General features: G+C 43.3%; 1 protein-coding gene across 1 annotated transcript; it reads right to left on the bottom strand.

Moving 5' to 3' along the window:
• Positions 1-2,344: 2,344 nt before the first annotated feature.
• EI24 (EI24 autophagy associated transmembrane protein) lies at positions 2,345-14,679 on the bottom strand. The gene is made up of 11 exons (XM_031443426.2): positions 14,507-14,679; positions 11,745-11,854; positions 8,894-9,039; positions 8,277-8,337; positions 7,278-7,344; positions 6,610-6,734; positions 6,176-6,295; positions 5,723-5,834; positions 4,930-5,041; positions 4,435-4,509; positions 2,345-3,381 (listed from the first exon to the last, which is right to left on the bottom strand). The coding sequence occupies exons 2-11, from the start codon at positions 11,784-11,786 to the stop codon at positions 3,219-3,221; spliced, it is 1,023 nt and encodes a 340-aa protein (XP_031299286.1). The 5' UTR covers positions 11,787-11,854; positions 14,507-14,679; the 3' UTR covers positions 2,345-3,218.
• Between the last annotated feature and the right edge of the window lie 1,126 nt (positions 14,680-15,805).

Genomic DNA, 15,805 nt, shown 5'->3' with positions numbered 1-15,805 from the left:
ATGTCTTAATCTTTTTGCTCTTTGTTCTGAGAAATTTCCTCAACTTTATGTTTCAGTTCTCTGATTTAGCCCCCTCAGCATCACTTTTGTAAGCCATCTCATTTTATTTCCACAACTGTTTTCATTTCCAAGAACTTTCCCATTCTGTCCCCTTTTCACAACCTGTTTTTTATGGATGCAACAGCTTACCAAGTGTCTATGAAAGTAGTTATTAGAATTTTAAGTTTTATTTGTAGAATTACTTAAATTTCCTCCAGGGCCAGGTTACCCAACCTTGAGATCTATGAAAATAGTAGCTATTTCAATACGTAAGTTTGAAAAATGTGATTACTTCTCAGTCTCCTACACTGTACTGTTAGGTCCAAGAGGACAATAATCCTATTTCTGGTTCACCCTTGAATCCCCAGTACCCTACAGAGCCTGATAAAGAAGGCACTCAAATGATTGTTACATGATTAAGTCATCTGTCCCCCTCACTTTATCCTTTACTGTTTCTATGGACTCACTTAGATCCATCCAGTATATTTTACTGGATGTTTGGCTCTGGTTGTTAAAGAGACCTAACTTACACAATCACCTGAAGTCAGCTTCCTCTTAGCTTCTCTCTATGGGTTGGAATGTAGCATAGGAGGAATGTTGGGATGGTGGTGGGGGGCGGAGATGACTGCTACAGTCCTCCATCACACCACTGAAGAACTGAGAACCTTTACCAGAGCAATCTCCACGGAGGTAAACACGGAGTGCAGAAGCTGAGTAAGGGAACTACTTCTGTAATCAGAAAATAAGTGGATGGATAATTAACAGTGAACAATTACAGTTGCCCTTTTACTTCCACAGATGTTATCCTTTAAGGTGGTTCACAAACCCCTAACCACTAGTTGCCCTCTTCTGGGCTTATTCCAATTTGTCACAATTTCTTGTAAACTTTATCTTGGCCGTTGCTAAGTGCAGAACAATTAACAAGTCAGGGCACAAGTCTGCCCATTTAAGTTCCCAGCAGACAACATACTCAGGTCTGAAGCATCTACTTTCTAGAGGTGCTATAACGCACAGCTCAGCTCTAGGGCAGGATAAAAGGGTAGTATTTTGAACCATACAGACCTGTCCAAGCTGTGATGTCTGTCCCTGGAAAGAGCTTCTGTGAACATGTTTCCTTAGAGCCTCCTGGCTGCATGACTGAAACTCAAGCTCTCATTTTCACCTTTAGTGATGTGCCCTCCCCGATTTTCAGTTACTCTCAGTCTGCCTTAAACTGCCATTCTGAACTTGACAAAAACAGAGCCGACCCCGCCTTTGGTCCCTATTTCCTAACCCCTCCCCTCAGAGGTCATACCCCAGGAAAAGGCAGAAGTTTACACTGCTTTTGTTTACATTTCATGAGATCAGGAATACCTACAAAAAGAGAGATTTGGTAATCTAGCCTTTGCACAGGCCTGGCCTCTTATTTACACTAATAAAACTTTACAGATTCCTCACTTCTAATAACTTCAACTTCAAGCATTCTCTGTAGCTAGGCACGGTGCTGGATAATTCCACAGGCCTTCATCAACTCAACCTCCCTCACCTTCTAACACTAAGCTAAGACCAGCTTAGCTGGCACAAATAGGAATTTTAGGCAGCAAAGATGTGGCCATTTTAATCTAATTTTAAAAACTTCAGTAACTAATCTTAAATAAGACAATCCTGATCAGTTGCAAGCTGATGAAATACTGAGATCTTCTGCAAACCACTCTCACTACTGCACTGCTCTTCTTGAATGACCAGAGATGTCAGAGTACAGCCAGGACATCTTCAAGTGTCTTTTACAATTTTTTGTTCACAAGCTGGAAACACGTACTTCCAAAATATTCACGACTTTAAAACCTTCTCTATTTCAAACTTGGTTTACATCTCCTAGCAACAATTTCTAAATCCTTATTTTGTCTTCTGCACAGTAAGGGTTTCTGTTAACTGAACGTCTAATCTCTTCCCCAGTGAGAATGTTCAGGTCGTTGAAGTCTAAAAGGATCTCCCTCCCTTCATAAATACACAGGAGAGATGTACATACAGACTTTAAAACAACTCAATCCCAAATTCTTTCACAAGATGTTGACATGATTACAATCATATAACCCAAACTTCCTCGGGGAAACTTTTTCAGAACTAAATCTTCCAAATTATTGCAAGACAAAATCTTGTGTTCCATGAATATATTTCTTGAAGTGATGATCTTTAAATTCAGCCATTACACTCCTGTGGGAAACCAGCTCACATCTGTGACATCTTAAAACCATACAAGTGTTTTGAGGTCTGTCCCCTCCCCCTATATTTAGTCTCTTTAAAATGACAGGAAAACATCAAGCAATCACAGATGTAATGGGTTTAATAAGTTTACTCCTTCAGTTCCTATTTGCAGCACCCAATATTCCTTTGAAACACCAGACAGACCCAGCAGTGGCCAACAGTGAAGTTCAGACCTCCAGAGGTTACAAGTTCAGCTTCTCTGAGCTTTCTGTGTTGCAGTGGCACTTGTCCAAAACTGGTACCACCCTATAGTTGGGGAACTTTAAAGGTACCAGTGAAAAACAGCTTTTTCCCCTTCAAGGGGAAGAAAGAAAAATCACTCCTCAAAACCCCGCAGATCTGGCTGCGAGGTCCTTCCGCCTGTCCCATCTCTTCAGACTTGTTTTTTTGCAGTGGAGCAAGAGACCAAAATCTAACCTGAGTTACAAGAAACAAGACAGTGATGGCTATAAAGGGAGTGACCAGGAGCAATAGATTCTCCTTTACCCCCCACATCCAATATATGTGCTTCACAGAAAAACAAAAATAACAGATCCACAAAATACAACAGCTAGAATTACAAAAATCCATTCATCCCAGGGTGGTGGGTGGAAGGCAGGAAGTGGGAGGGTAAATGGCACAGGGAGAAAAAGTATTCAAACCAGTCCAGGCACGGGGGGCTGGCAAATGCTAGAAAAGAGCTGCAGAAAAACCTGTGGTCCTTTCAGACTCACCGGTGTTTAAAATCCATACTGGTGTCAGGAAGTTTCTGCCTTACGTGCACCAGAGACAAAAATCAGGGTTCCTCAGAGAGAAGGGAATGTGCACAGGGCCCTTGGCAGAGTGGGTCCTGCCTTCCCTGGCGGGGGAGGTGAACACGGAGAGGAGGTGAACACGGAGAGGAGCTGCCACAGCGTCCTTGCAATCCCCCCCATCCCCTCTGGATGGCAGGCGACTCAGTGGCCCGCAGCAGCCTTCAGTTTGGCAGGAGATGGGTGCGGCGAGGGGAACTTCTCGGCAGAAGTTGAGCTACTCAGGGCAGACTGAAGGTAGACCGTCTTGTGGAAGAGTCTGTTGCTTAAAAAAACCACCAAGGAGAAGAGGCGCAACTGGAAAAGGCTAAAAGGCAAAAGAGGTCAAATTTGTTAGAGCCCCTAGTTGATCAAAATTGTTTTCATTATTTGATAATTTTTTTGACTACATTCAATTTAAAATGACAGGGGAAAATAAGACAATTGAAATTTGATCAAGCAGGTGCAGATATTAGACACAGGGGTTAAACAGGCAGCAAGGCAGCAACTAAAGAACACACTGGGGTGGGGGGTACAGCTCAGTGGCAGACTGCCTGCTTAGCATGCATGAGGTCCTGGGTTCAACCCCCAGAACTCCAGTAAAACAAATTTTTTTATTTTAAATGCACTGGGTCTGGTCACTGACATGAGTACAGTGGAATCACCATTTGCCAGGACTTAGAGGAAATAAAGTTCTACTTTAGCTTTAATTCTGATTCAATAAAGTGCTTTCCTAGGGTACAAAATTCAAGCTATGTCTTAAGATATCATATGCCGTGTGTATTTCATTTTCAAGCATTTCAAGAGAAAGTCAGTTACACTTAGACACACACTGAGCATTACTGGACAGCAAGAGCATTCAGGAACCCAAACAGATCTGAAGTTTCTTATATGTGTATCCTCACTGACTTAACCAAAATTGATCAAAAGACTGGGTTTCTCTTTGAAGTGATACAACTTTGAGTGCTAATATTGCTAGAGTCATTTTAACATACTTTGTTTTACTATCATTATCAATAAACTCATGTCCAATCATATGGCTCACTATTTTTAAAAAGTTGGCCATTCTTACAAAAATGAACCTAACTACAGGTTGTATATAAATGCCTTATTCAGAGAATTGCTACATTTTAAGAATATGTATAATAGCATCAATTTTTGAAAATTTATTTGCACCTATGCATGGGGAAAATTAGGGGGTATAGCCCAGAAGTGTTTCCCTCCTTAAACTGTATGTTAATGTTTTCCTGCAATGTAAGGTTATTTAAAAAAAAAAAGAACCCTCAGTAAAACTGTCTCACACTCACATAACTGTGATACCACAGCCCCAATCCTTTAGACAGAAAAAACTACACTTTAGCTAATACTGGCTAATACTTACTACGCTTTGCCAGGAGTCTTTGCTTCATTGGCGCTGATAATGAATAAAGGAAAGAGGATAGAGAAGAGGCAGCCACTGTTTAAAAAAAGAAAAAGAAATAATTAGTCACCTTCATAGTAGCCATGACTCTGAAGGTATTAGAAGCCCAAAGTTCTTTGCCTCCAGTGCTGATATCATGACTTATGGACCCTTAATATAGCAAAGACATCTTTTCCCAACAATGACAACAACAAAAGGATTTTTCTAAGCACTGGCTATGTTTAACACTGTTCTAGGAAGCAACATAGAAGAATATGGCTTCTAGGATTATGCAGGCTGTATTTTAATGCTAACTGACAAACGCCTACAGCTTTCTGGCAAGGAGAAAAATCCTTACAGACCACCTGACAGCCAAGTAAGAATGTGGAAGGCCTGGCAGAGAACCAGGCACACAAAAGGTGCTCCCTACCCTGAGTGTTCTTCCTAGTTCCCTTCAAGTCCCAACAGTCCAATTACCTGACGATGTAGGAGGACTGCATTGCTGTGAGGAAAGCCAAGGGCAGACCAAAGCCAAAGTAGTAAGGCCAGTTCCTTTCTATGTTTGACAACCGCTGGTGCATTTCAATTCCTAAAACAAGGAGCCAATACAGTTAGGCTGCATATTTCCGCTTAGTCAAATGACTAAATGTGGTAGACAACTTATTTGAAGTTTATGTTTTAGGTACAGATCTGCCATTCAGGAAACAGCCAAAACATATAAATTAAAATTGTCTAAATCTGATAAAGCTTCTCTGCAAAGTGTTTACAATTCAATAACCACAATTTCAAAGCTGGCAGGCTAAGGGAGTTCTGAATTACAACACCAGCATCCTTTGTCAGGATTAGTCTTGAACAAAGCAAAGCCTCAAAAGGTAGCCATCCTCTAGAAATCAGTTAACCCCTTTCAACCATCCACACCCAGACAAATATGCCAAGGACTTTCAAAATATCACCAAGATAATCTGAGTGCACCAACGTCAAATTCATTTCTCTAATTCAGAATAACTCGTGCTCATTTGCGCCATCTTATGGCTGTCAGAGCTACATCGCATTGAGCACCGGAAGGGTAATGCCATGTTGCTATATGCCCCAGCATCAAAGTTAAGGGTAAAACCCCCTAAGCCAAAGGTAGGTTCCCTTCTGCCAAAAAGGCTGCTTCATTCCAAAGGCGGTCTGCCAAGAACCTAAGTTGAAGAATTTAAGAAGTCTGCTTAGCAGCAGCATTTCCAAACTGGGCCTCCAAGCTCTGAGTTCCGTTAGACAGGCTTACCTTTATTGAACCAACGATATTCGAAGCAGTATAGTGAGTAGAGAAGAGACATATGCAGGAGACTAACCAGCTGACCGACAAGATGGATGGGAAAGAGACTCACAAACATCCCCTGGGGAACAAGTATGGAAAATCTTAATTCCAAAGCTCCGGAGACCTCACGCTATTCACCTGCCACTCTGCACCATCACTCTCTGCCCAGATAGCCTGGTCGTTGCTCCTCAAGGTTCTAAATCGCAGGAGAGTGGAGAATGCCCAGGGTGGCAGGGAAGAGCGTTTCTTATCATTTCATGATTTTAAAAGTCTCTAGTTGTTTCTGTGAAAAAAAATGATTTAAAAATCAACACATCCCATAAACGTATCTGCTCAGTATAAATGCAACACTGTCTTGGTGAAGCTCCCTCTAGTGACTCTTCTTTGAATCTGCCCATGTGTCCCGAAGGCCAGTCTCACCTGGAGGAGGAAAAGAGCCTGCAGCAAAAGGTTGAAGAGCATGTCAGCAATGATTTTGCTGACACTAGGGAATGGGTGAGGCTTCCTCCCTGACACCTCGAATGCCAGATCAGCTATGTCCTGCAAGAGAGAAAGCAGCTCACCAGAACGTGAAGCAAGCAGCCTCAACACCCACCCCCAAAGCTAAGGCGCTGATCTGCCAGGAGACCTGCCGGGCGAGGGGAGCCCCTGGATGTGTGGCCACAAGATGCTGCGGCAACCTGAGAGAGAGTCCGTTTTACAGGAGCACAAAGGTCACCCACGGGCTGCTGGACCAAGGAAAGTCAAGGCTGTGAAATCGCTCCTTACATGGCCACCAACTTCATACACTGAAATCTGCCACCTGATGACTCATCACGCAGTAAAACCCAGACCCCGTGCTGCCCTGGACCTACCTGAAACCAAATCGCGTTCACAACTTTGCTAAGCACAAACAGGGGGAGCACCCAAAGAGCGCTGAAAATTGACGTGAGGAGGAACTCCAGCCATGACCAAACATCCCCATGGAGTGATGGGTCACCTAAGGAAGGGGAAAGAGGTTGTTGGTTTAACTGGAGAAATGGAAAACCAGAAGACCAAAGACGCAATCCCTCGCTGGTGACTATTCTTTCCCCCTCCACACACAGACACCTTTGCTTCTTGCCAGCACATAACTGCACCTATTTCAGGTGATCTTATTCTTCATAGACACACCCAACTGTGGCCACAACTCCAGTTCAGAGTAGCCATACATATGTGCTGCTTACCTTGAGACAAACCTGCTTACCTGGCGGTGACTGAGATGTCAGTGATTAAAAAACAGTACACTGTACGCAGGAAGCCACCCAGGTTTAAGTCCCAGCTCTGCTACTTCCTAATGGTTTAAGCTTGGTAACTAATTTCCATTTCCTCATCTATAAAATGGTATCTATAACAATACCCACTTAAAGGGTTGTTGAGAGATCTGAGTTAAAGACATCTAAAGCTCCCAGTACAGAGGAAGTGTTCAATAAACTGAGGGAGACAGGGAAACACCTCCCCCCTCCATCCCAGGCAGACAGCATGGAGCAATGTACAGACTTACCAATAATTTGGGCTGTTACTGACTGAAGCACAGGAATAAACACTCGATAAAACAAGAGGAGGCTCAACTAAAGGAGGGAAGCAATAAGGTAAACGTTAAAAGCCCTTCTTTACAACAACAGTTCCATTTTAAGCTGCTAAATTTGTGCTAATTTGTTACACAGTAATAGAAAAACAATGTGTTTCCCCATTGAAAAAATAAACAAATAAAACAAGAGTTCCAAGTTTCAGTGTAATTAGTTTCCAGATAGAAGTGCCTTTTATAAATTAGGAGGCCTGAAGAGGCACCAAAATTCTATTTCCCCGTCCTCCACCTGAGAGGTACAAACGTGACACTGCCTATGAAAACAGTAAAGCTTCGGGGGCACAGATGAGCAGTTCAATCAGTATTCAGGCCAAAATAGAGGCATATACTAAGTTCATAGTAACATTTTATTAATTAAAGTTAACACCTAAAAACATCTGTGAAATGTTTAGATTAACAAGTTGAATTACACTCCATTCCAGGTCAAAGAAAATATTTAACTACCTGTTCTTCAAAGTACTCAAATTTCAATTAAGCCTGCGTTGGTTCTCAGTTAATTGCAGGCAACCTTCCAGTATCGGTTTCAATGGTAATCAATTCTAATACACTGCTATGACCAGAGGCAGGGAGAACCTTGGCCATCTGCCCTTCCCCTCTGAGCCCCCATAGTTGCTTTTGGCCAAAATGTCCAGACAGTATCAACAGAAATTGTTACCTAACATGTTAAACTTGTGAATGAATCATTTAAGAAAAAGGTGTATATATTCAGGCTTATCCCTGACATTTACAGCCAAGTATTCTCTGAGTGGGGATAAAATCACTGCAGGAGCACAGAATCCTGAGTTATGGTCTTAAGCCCAGATATTAGCAGGTAAAAGCTACTTGTCTCAGTTCAAGAAGACAGTTGAGAACCATTAACATGGCAACTATTTGAAGACGCTTATAAGGCACCTGGAATTTGAGGAAAAAACTTACCCAGAATACTCCACCATTCCAAGCGCAGCACTGAAAAATTCTACTAACAATACGCGGTTCACTGGAAAAGACCACATGTATTTAGCTTAAAAAAGGCATAGAGGCTATTTCCGTACTGTTATTCAGTAGCTCTCCTTTTTGTCTTTTGTTGGCACCACATTATTTTTCCAGCACTTATTTTTCTCCCAATGTTCTCTCCTAATGTCAATGAGAAAAGGCTAAAAATATTTTAAGAGAAGCAATTTTTCTTGAAAAGAAAAAAAATATATTTTCTAAAATCCAAGATTGGTGAAGATTAAAAGAGGATGTCTGAGGTTCTTCCTTCAAATAAAATCCACACAGATATTCCTACAAGTATCCACCAATCCATTCTGATTTTTTTAAAACACCATATTTTGAACAAGGATTTCTCCCAGACCTGAGTTTAATTCAATGTCCAGGGGTGGGGGGGCTGTGCCCATAACATTTTGGGGAGGAGAAAGTACAAACAACAAATAATGGGGTACTAAAATGCCAAGGAACTATGTAGAGTCTGAATTCTATACTAAGGATCAATCACTTGCTAAAATGCTCCCTGGGAGGTCAGACACCCTCTGACAGCAGCCTCCACTCCTTACCTCTCTTGCTTCCTCTCTATACTCTGCGCTCTCCTCTGAGCCAGGACACTGCTTGCCCTCCTTCGACGCTGCTCCTCCCTCTTTTGCTGAATTCGAGCATCTAGCTTTGAGATGGTACAAATTCCCCAGATGGAGTCTTTGATCCCCTAGAAACAAGAACGTTATTTTTAAAGAAGATGACTGTGGATCAGAAAGCTTTCCAAAGTGACATAAAGTGAAATAACAGTGGAAATCATTGTACTTAGTTTGCTACATGGCTTAAGAGAGCCTTGATTTTTTTTTTTTTAAATAATTCCCAGTTTACAGGAGAGCTGCAAGAATGAAGAACTTCCTAATACCCTTTCTCCAGATTCATCAGATTTTCTGCCACATTATTTATTATTATTCATATATACACATTTTCCAAATCACTTGAGTGGATTGCTATGTCTCTTTACTTTTAATTCCTCAGTGTGTATTTCCTAAAAGTAATAATATTCTTTTATATAGCCACAAGATAGTTACCTATTCAAGAAAATACTGAAATAGTTTAATTGGCAGTTCAAATTCCAATTTCTCCATGTGTCCCAGGAATGTCCTCTACAGCATTTTCACCCCTCAAGTATCAGAAATCAGTTCAGAATCAGATGTTGCATTTAGCTGTCATCTCTTTAAAAGTCTCCTTTATTCAGGAACAGCTCTTTAGCTCGTCATCTTATGCAAAGCACACAGGCCAGTTATTTTATGGCGTGTCCTCAATTTAGTTTGTTTCCTCCTGCTCAGACCCAGGTCCCACATTTTTGGCAGGAGTATCACATAAGTGATGCTGTGCTCTTCCGGGTATTACATCCAGAAGCACACGATGTCTGTCTGCCCTTTGTGATGTCAATTTTGCATATTCAGTCAGTTTTGCACATTCATCAAGGTGTCATCCAGCTCCACTGGATGGCTGCAAATTTTTCTCCTTGCAACTAGTAAGTAAACTGTAGGCAGACATTTCTGAGATCAGGCGAATATCCTGCTCATCAAGTTCTCTCCCTCAGATTTAGCTTGATTGACAATTCTTGTCCAAATCTTGAATAACATGGTTGCAAAACAGTGGCTTTCCAATCCCTCCAACACTTATCCATACTGTAAAGCCAAATTACTGCCCTCCCCTGTACTCTTCCAATATCAATCGAATGCCTACAGTATGATCTATATCCTGTACTAAAGTAGCAATATAAGGATAAATTAAACACTGGTCTCTAGAAAGGACCAGGGCTGGACCAAGCCTGGAGAAAGACACAAAGAAATAATTACTGTAAAATTGTGAAAAGGATAAGAGCAAGCCACACAAGACACAAACAACATGATAGTGTAGCTGGAGGAGAATGTCTTTAAACAACGTACGGTGGGGGAGAGGGTTAAGTCTTAAATCAGCGATGGAGGCACTTGCCAATAAATGGAAGAGCCCCAACTGCAGAAAAGTTACTGTCATTACTACAAACATCAGAGCTGCCCGCCACCCAGGTCAAAGAGCTGCACTTGCTCATCCACCCACTCCCACATTGGGCATCTTCAATGAACTAGACACCAGCCATACAAAACTGCTCAACAAACTATAACTTAGCAGGAAAAGTACACAAGTAAACCAAAAAAAAAAAAAAAAAGTGCAGTTTAGTAAATGCCACAACAGATTTATGTCCAAAGTAGAGGGGGAAGGACTGGTGTATTCAACTTCATAAAGAAGTGGAAAAAGGCACTCTAGAAGCAATGGCCAACCTGGACTAAAGAATGGCATTTTCCCCTATTATGAGGGGAAAAAAATTTTAGAGAAAACTGCCAGGATACAGAGAAATGGACAAGTTTATGAACTACCACTGACAAGGGCATAAACTGGCAGTGTGCACCTGATCTTTTATCTATGAGTGATGTTTAATGTTATTTTGCTTTTTAACTTCTAAGTCATCCACAAATAGTTTAAATATTTAAGATAGCCAAGTTCAAATGGCCGAGGGCCTAGGATGTGCTAGAATGATGACAAGAACCCCGCCTCTAAGATACTTAGTCCAGAGGGGCAGACAAACACATGAAGTGGACTCTGGAATACTAACCCAGGGCTGAAATTTTACCACAGAAGACAAGGGCGTAAGGTATTAAAAGTAGATCACACTGCATGAATTCTCTTCGGCTCTTCTAAAATATTCCTTTAATTCCCCTTCTTTACTCAAAGGTAATAAACTTTTAAACACGCCCACTGGGGAACACTGCCACTCCCCATCAGAGCTGGCCTCTCTCCTGCTCCCAGGAACACAGCTACAGGTGCTACACCCAGGGCATTAGAACTCAGACATCCTCTATAAGGGAATTTTATGCTACTGATCATTTGGGTGATTGGTCGTCCACAGATCTTTATGGGACGTTTTCCTAGAGTATCATCAACTGCAGAAAAAGGTAGGTTCTACAATGTAGAATCCAAACTAAGAAGATTAGGTATTAGTACTGTACCAGTGTTCACTGCTTGGTTTTGTTCAGTGTGCCATGGTTACCTAAGATGCTAACGTTAGGAGAACCTGGTGAAGGATACAGGGGAACTCTGTACGATCTTACAACTTTTCTGTTAGTGTAAAATTATTCCAAAATAAACTTTAAATAAAAAACAAGGTCTGGGGCCAAGCTGACCAGGGTTCCAAAACTAGAGACACTCACTAGACAGGACTCCCAAGCTTCTGCAAGATGAAGGATAACACCTCTCTTGAGTACTGTGAATTAGAATGAAAACCTGTATGTAAAAAAACCAACAAATGTAATAAACATTCCAAAACTACCTAAAGGATTTCCTAGTCAGTTCCTGCAGCAAAAGGGTCAAGGGAAGACCTGATGTACTCACCCTGGCAAGGTCCTGCAGAAAGGTTTTGACACTGTCAGCCATCTCTTCACCACCCAAACTACCAACTACACAGAGAGAGACGCGTCCCCCAGTCTTTCATCATGAAGGACCTGGAGACAGACGGAGCATAATGGAGGAAAGTATTTATGTTCGAGTTACTTCATGTGTATTTGCACACGATGACATTTTCCACACACTTCTCTAACGGGAGTGCAGTGGCTCCTAGCACTTAGGTAGATGCTAGCAGTGGACAAAGTGAGGTTATACCTGTATCTGCTGAAAAGCCTGAAATCAGTCAAGTTTTTAAATCACTTACCATCATTTCCCTTTCACGTGGGGTAACCGTGCTCATGGACCAGTGGTCTCTTCTCTGGGCCTTGATTTCCCTGACTATCTTCCTACACGTCCCATTTCTGAGACTTTTGAGATGCGTGATAATTACATTTCAACATCCTCTTAAGCAATAGTTGTGCTTGATGTTACTTGAATGAAAATACAAGAGCAACTTGAAAGTTCTAACAAAAATTACTAAATACACACTTCACACACAGGGCCCTTCATCTCATAGATAAGCTTATGGTATGATGTGAAATTTCCCACTACATCCAAATACTTGACCCTGTCTACCAACTTGAAATATATACATATGTGCACAATTTTAACAAGCATGTAAAAAACAATGGATTTTAAACTAGGTCCCAAAAAAGTCAAGTTTGCGTTTATAAATATTCTTTAACACACTACATTTTATTTCTTAGGTGAATGAGCAATCTAGCTTCATAAAATAATTTGAAAGTTCACATGTATAAATATTCTCAAAATACTATACTCTTATGTAATGTCTTTAAAGTGAACGGAAAACCCATTTTCAAAATTTCAGTTAAGAACTTGGGATTCTAAAGTTCTCAAACCTGACTAAGCTGATCTAGGGTATTCTCAATTTAAGAGACGGACCATAATGACAATTTCACAGGCAGCTTGTAGAAACCTCAAACTTCAAAACCTAAGCATGCTTTCCCTAATGATCACTTCATCCAGCTGTACCCTACTGACCCAACTGGACGCCTGCCATCCAGAACAGGAAGAGCAGGGAACAGAGCAGTAGGAAGGCAACCTGCCCAACACTATGTACCATCTGCTCCTTGGATCAAATCCTACACAAGCACTCATTCAGGTAGAGAAGTTTCTAGGGTAAGAAACTTTTAATGCTCCCACTTAAAAATAAACAAAAACCCCTGAATGATAGGATAACTCAGTGCCAGATGAACAGTGAATGCTCCGTGACAATACGTGAGACACTAGTTCGTAAAGACTACCATGGATTCACTCTTAACTTCCTCATCTAGAAATTAAAGCTATTAAAATTATTCATAGATTTTGAATACAAAGTGCAATAACATGAAAATAAAAGCTTAACTTCTTTTTTTAAATAATTTTTTAAAACTTCAGTTTTATTGTTTTTTTGTTGTTGCTTGGGGTAAGGTAACTAGGATTATTTTTTGTCTTTACTGGAGGTACTGGGGATTGAACCCAGGACCTCATGCATGCTAAGCAGGCACTCTATCAATTGAGCTATACCCTCCCCCCTAAAAGCTTAACTTCTATATAAACATAATCCCACTACAGAAGGAGCTAGTTTGGGAGTTTAAGGAAGCCAATTACTTAGTCTGGATTTCTCACAGGGTGCTGACACAGCTCGAAGCGTGTCAGTTCTAATCCAAGGAGAACAGCTGTGATACTTGAACCATGGCCATCAACACCTGGCTTCTGCAAGTACCCAGTGGCAGACTACCTACTGACCAACAGTGGCCTTTCAAGGACAAGTCACTTCAATTTTCTACGGAGATCCTAGCAGCCTTCCTACAGAAACATTTGGTGAATTATCTGGTTTGACAAAAAGCTGAGGCATGGCGAATAGCAACTGGCCAAAGGTTGAAACCAGAGGCTGAGTCACACGGAGGAAGCCTCCAGTTGAGGTGGAAGGAAACAATAAGAATCTGGTTCACATCATTTCACAGATGGAGGAACCGAGTCTCTGAAGTTAAATGGCTTGCCCAAGATTACAGCAGTGGAAGGCTACATCGAACTTCAAACCCCCAGTGTTCTAAACCCTCAGTCGGGACTTTTCACTCAAGCTCTGCAATGAGGAAGGATTTTTGTTTAACCCGAGCATCCCATGGACAAACTAGTCTCTGTAGATACTGCTGGTCATTAAATTTCTAAACAGTCATGAGAACTTACTAAGCATCTACTGAGGCGCAGTCCTGTACTTTCATTTCTAAGTCAATAAACCCAAGTCCAGAAAGCAGGAGGCTGTCACGTCCCACTCCAGGTGTAGAAAAGGTAAGCATCCTCACTTCCCACCGGGCTCCCCGGACTGCTCAGAGCCTCCGAAAGGACCCGACTCCCCCCACCCCCCGCCGCCAGCTCCTCGGCAATTCCGACTGGGAGCTGGTCTCCCTCTGCAGCCACAGCCGTGCACGAGGCGCGGAGCACGCTCACCTCCCATCACACGGGGAGCTAAAGATAGCCGCGCCGCACCTGGGCAGAGGCTCGCCCACCGGGGCGGGCTGCGTCCCGCGCCCCGGCCCTGCCCCGCCGCCGCAGCAGCACCTTCCCGCCCGGGGTCCCTCCCGCAGTCCCCGCCCGCATCCCCCAAGCCGGCGCTCGGGCCCTGCTGCCCTCACCGCCCCTGACACCGGGGCCCCTGCCGCGCCCGCTGTGCGCGGCGCCAAGGCCTGGCCCCGCCGAGCTACACCTACCCGGTAGCTTCGCCGCCGCCGCGGCTCCGGCTCCGGGCCGGCCTCTTGCCCAAAGCGGGCCCCTTCGGCTCTTCCGCGCCCCTCTGCGCCCGGCCGCCCGCTCCCGCCGGGGCGCTACCAGGGCCGGAGCCGCTGTGCCCGCACTGGGCATGCCCAGGCCGCACGGGGCCGCTGGGAAGTCGGGCGGGCGCGGAGTCCAGCCGCCGGGGCGGAGGGGGCGGGGCCTCGGTGGCGGGGGGCGGGGCCACGTGGGCGACGGAGCCTGGGAAATGCAGTCAGTCTGTCCGGCGCGCACGCTTTCCGTCGCTTTTGGAGGCTTCTTTCCCCGACCGCGGTCCAGGTGCTGTCCTTCCCCATCCCGTGTCTTGTTCTTTGCCGGCTCCCACTTAATTCCACAGAGTTGCTTGTCCTTCTATTATGAAGCCTAACAGCAGGAGAATAATGAAATGCAGAAGTTATTATAGTCTATTTGGTTGGAGATTTTCTGTAACCAAAGGGTACTAAGAAATGATGGGTTTAAATGAAGCTCACTCAGTGATTAAGAATAAAACGACTACTTCGTACACCCAATCACATCCAGGAACAAGCACAAATAAATGACATTTTAATTGCATTTAAAAAAATAAAATGACTAAGAATAGGGCAAGTTGCCGTGCAATTTGGGGTCTTTAGGGGTGTCCTCTGACGGCAAAGTGTTGGCTGAGATTAAAAAAAAGATAAAGTAAAAAGAAAGCTTTTCATCTCTCCCCACCAGTCTCTACCAGGGAGACGGCAATTTCTTGACTTCAGACCTAAACCTTTTTCTTCCCTGTGCCCAGTCTTCTGTAACTCTCACTCCCTATTTCTTCTCATCTTTCTGTAACAGCAGGATCCTGTGGGGTCCTTCCTGGTACAAATCCTTTCCGTGTGTGCCCCATTTCTTGTTAGAAGGCTTCATTCAGCCTCCTTGACCTTCCCTGAGGTTCAAAGGGCAAATTCAAAGATGCTAATCAGAGAAGGGAGGGAGTGCGGAGACGAGGGAGGAACACTCAAGAAACAATGGTGCAGCCTTGGGGCAGGTCCTGGTTGCTCCTCAAATAATATACTTAACAGTATCTTGGAGTTCTTCCGGAGGAACTAAGGCCCCGCCCAGGTGGAGGATGGAAACTTCAGGCTGAGCACAAGATTTCTGGAACACCACCCTGTGTTCACCACCAGCCAATCAGAAGAAAACCACACATCCTGTAGCCCTTACCCCAAATTTTGCCTAAAAATATCTCCCCAGAAATCATCAGAGAGTTTGGGATTTTTGAGCATGAG

Source organism: Camelus dromedarius, chromosome 34 (genome assembly GCF_036321535.1).
Source record: "Camelus dromedarius isolate mCamDro1 chromosome 34, mCamDro1.pat, whole genome shotgun sequence".
NCBI lineage: Eukaryota > Metazoa > Chordata > Mammalia > Artiodactyla > Camelidae > Camelus > Camelus dromedarius.
This window is presented reverse-complemented; position numbering and strand designations above follow the sequence as displayed.

Excerpts from the sequence above, each read along its gene's own strand:
- EI24 (XM_031443426.2), bottom strand. The coding sequence starts at position 11,786 with ATGGCTGACAGTGTCAAAACCTTTCTGCAGGACCTTGCCAGG. Across the intron at positions 9,040-11,744 it reads TTCTGCAGGACCTTGCCAGG|GGGATCAAAGACTCCATCTG; the intron begins GTGAGTACATCA and ends TCTTGTTTCTAG. Across the intron at positions 7,345-8,276 it reads GGAATGGTGGAGTATTCTGG|TTGAGCCTCCTCTTGTTTTA; the intron begins GTAAGTTTTTTC and ends TCCCTCCTTTAG.